Here is a 2,448-nt window from a genome sequence, read left to right on the forward strand (position 1 = left end):
TGCCGCGCCGCGCGGGCGGGCGGGTCTCTGGCTGCAGCTCCTGGCAGCCCCGCGCCCTCTCTGTTCCCTCGCAGCCCGAGCCCGAGGCCTTGGGCCCTGGGACACCTGGGTTCCCGGAGCAGGAGGATGACGAGCTGCACCGGACCCTGGGCGTGGAGCGCTTCGAGGAGATCCTGCAGGAGGCGGGGTCCCGCGGAGGGGAGGAGCCAGGCCGCAGCTACGGGGAGGAAGACTTTGAATGTGAGGGGCGGGGTGGGGAGGGGGCGGGCCCTGGGCGCTGTCCAGCACGGGGGCGGCCTGCCTTCAGCCGCGCGCCTCCCTGCAGACCACCGCCAGTCCTCCCACCACATCCACCACCCGCTGTCTACCCACCTGCCTCCGGACACCCGCCGCCGCAAGACCCCCCAGGGCCCCCCACGCAAGCCTCGACGGCGCCCTGGGGCCGCCCCCACCGGGGAGACCCCGACCATTGAGGAGGGGGAGGAAGACGAGGATGAGGCCCGCGAGGCCGAGGGCGTGCGGGCACCCGCCCAGCCGTCCCCTGCCACCACACCCACTTCTGTGCAGGTGAGCAGCAGCAGGGCTGCCGGGCAGTCAGCGGGAGGTGCGGCCGGCCTCACCTGCCCACTGGGGCCCTGTTGTAGTTCTTTCTGCAGGAGGATGACGGTGCTGACCGGAAGGCGGAAAGGACCAGCCCCTCGCCCCCACCACCGCCGCCCCACCAGGAGGCAGCTCCTCGGGCCACCAGGGGCGCCCAGGCCGGGTACGTCGCCCTCCGCGCGGAGACCTGCCCTCCTGGCCGCTGCCCGCGGGAGGCTGTGCGGCGTCTGAGGCCCGGGCGCCACACCTCAGCCGACTCGCTGCTGTCCGGGAGGTGCTGACCTCCCCAGCCACAGCTCCCTGGGGGGGGGGGGACAGCGGGGCGACCGGGCGGTGAGAATTAGGGCTCTGAGTACGTCTTGGCTGCCCCGGCACATACTTGGGGTTCCGTCGCCGCCACCTCCCTGCGGTGGCTTCAGGTGGCGTGACATTGAGTCCTGACGTGGGCACCCCCTTGGGTCCCAGGGCGTGAGGGCAGGAGAGATCCCATCCTGCTCCTGGGAAGCTGCCAGTCACCCTGGCTGTCGTCACGTGAAACGGCACCGGAACAAATTAGTGTGCCCGGCGCCACGTTCGGGCACCGTGTCAGTACCAGCAGGTGACTGCAGTTTGGGGGTGTTAGCCAGAGAAGGCTTCCTGGAGGAAATCACATTGAGCTGGGCCTCAAGGTCACTGTTATCACAGCCCTGTTGTATCTGGGTGCCCGGCAGCGTGAAGGGCGCATTGCCCCTCCAGGGCCCGCGCGAGCCGGCCAGGGAGACGCCGGTGCTGGCGGAGCAGGGCCACAGGGGCCACAGCGGCCGTCCGCAGAGGGAGCGGGTGCCTCAGGGAGCATGGCCTTGGAAAAGTGGGTCACACTGGGCACAGGCGTGCCGAGCCCGGGCAGCGGGTGGCATGGGCGTGGGCGGAGGACGCCGGCTGGAGGGCTCTGGTGGGGGCTGGCACCAGGAGCCTGGGCTGTGCCAGGGGAGTTGTTTAGAGGGCCTGGCTGCTGTGGGGTGAAAGGGGCCTTCTGGTTTGGGGGTACAGGAGTAGAAGCTGGGGTCTGTAAAGGACAAGGAGTTTGGGGGGGAGGGCTGTAGTTTCACAGAGCTCTTTGCCCCCTGGGGTCCATGCCCTTCCGGTCCAGGCCAGGGGTAAGAAGGGGAGGAGGGGCCAGGGCACAGCCGTGGGGAGCAGGGAGCTTCGGGGCTTTTCCAGCCGTCCCGGCCCCCGCCCCCGGGCCAGCCTGGGCGACATCGTGCTGCAGAGGAGCTTCGTCCTGCTGGCGTGTGAGGGCCTGGGGTCCAGGCCCGGCAGGGCCGGGGTGGAGGCTGCATCCTGGAGGCTGCTGGAACGCACCCCCTTTCACCCCGGTGCCTGGTCAGCGTGCGGGGCGGGGCGGGCCCGTGGGCCCCCGGCCTGGCTCGCCCCCCTGGGGCTCGGGGCCACGGAGTGGGCCGGTCTCCTGACCCCCGACCTCTGTCTGCTCAGAGCCCCAGTGGAAGAGGTGGTGGCTGTGGCCAGTGGCACTGCCGGAGGAGACGATGGGGGTGCCTCGGGGCGCCCCCTGGCCAAGGCCCAGCCCGGGCACCGCAGCTACAACCTGCAGGAGAGACGGCGCATCGGGAGCATGACGGGGGCCGAGCAGGCGCTGCTGCCCCGCGTGCCCACGGACGAGAGCGAGGCCCAGACGCTGGCCACAGCCGACCTGGACCTCATGAAGAGTGAGTCGGCCCGGGCCGGCCGGGCTGGTGGAGTGGGGCCCCGCGCGGGCGCCTGACGCGTCTTCACCCCCAGGCCACCGGTTTGAGGACGTCCCCGGGGTGCGGCGGCACCTGGTGCGGAAGAACGCCAAGGCGCCCACGC

General features: G+C 71.5%; 1 protein-coding gene across 1 annotated transcript in view; it reads left to right on the top strand.

The window, feature by feature from the left end:
• SLC4A2 (solute carrier family 4 (anion exchanger), member 2) overlaps positions 1 to 2,448 on the top strand; it is a gene marked incomplete at its 3' end in the record, with an annotated part of 11,982 nt that overhangs the window by 975 nt on the left and 8,559 nt on the right. Inside the window, exons 2-6 of the mRNA XM_012733861.1 lie at positions 75 to 240; positions 326 to 567; positions 645 to 763; positions 2,074 to 2,306; positions 2,380 to 2,440. Of these exons, the coding sequence (XP_012589315.1) occupies positions 75 to 240; positions 326 to 567; positions 645 to 763; positions 2,074 to 2,306; positions 2,380 to 2,440 (821 nt within the window). The remainder of the gene's footprint in view (positions 1 to 74; positions 241 to 325; positions 568 to 644; positions 764 to 2,073; positions 2,307 to 2,379; positions 2,441 to 2,448) is intronic.

This window comes from Condylura cristata, unplaced genomic scaffold (genome assembly GCF_000260355.1).
Source record: "Condylura cristata isolate star-nosed mole 26May11 unplaced genomic scaffold, ConCri1.0 scaffold00042, whole genome shotgun sequence".
NCBI classification, from domain to species: Eukaryota; Metazoa; Chordata; class Mammalia; order Eulipotyphla; family Talpidae; genus Condylura; species Condylura cristata.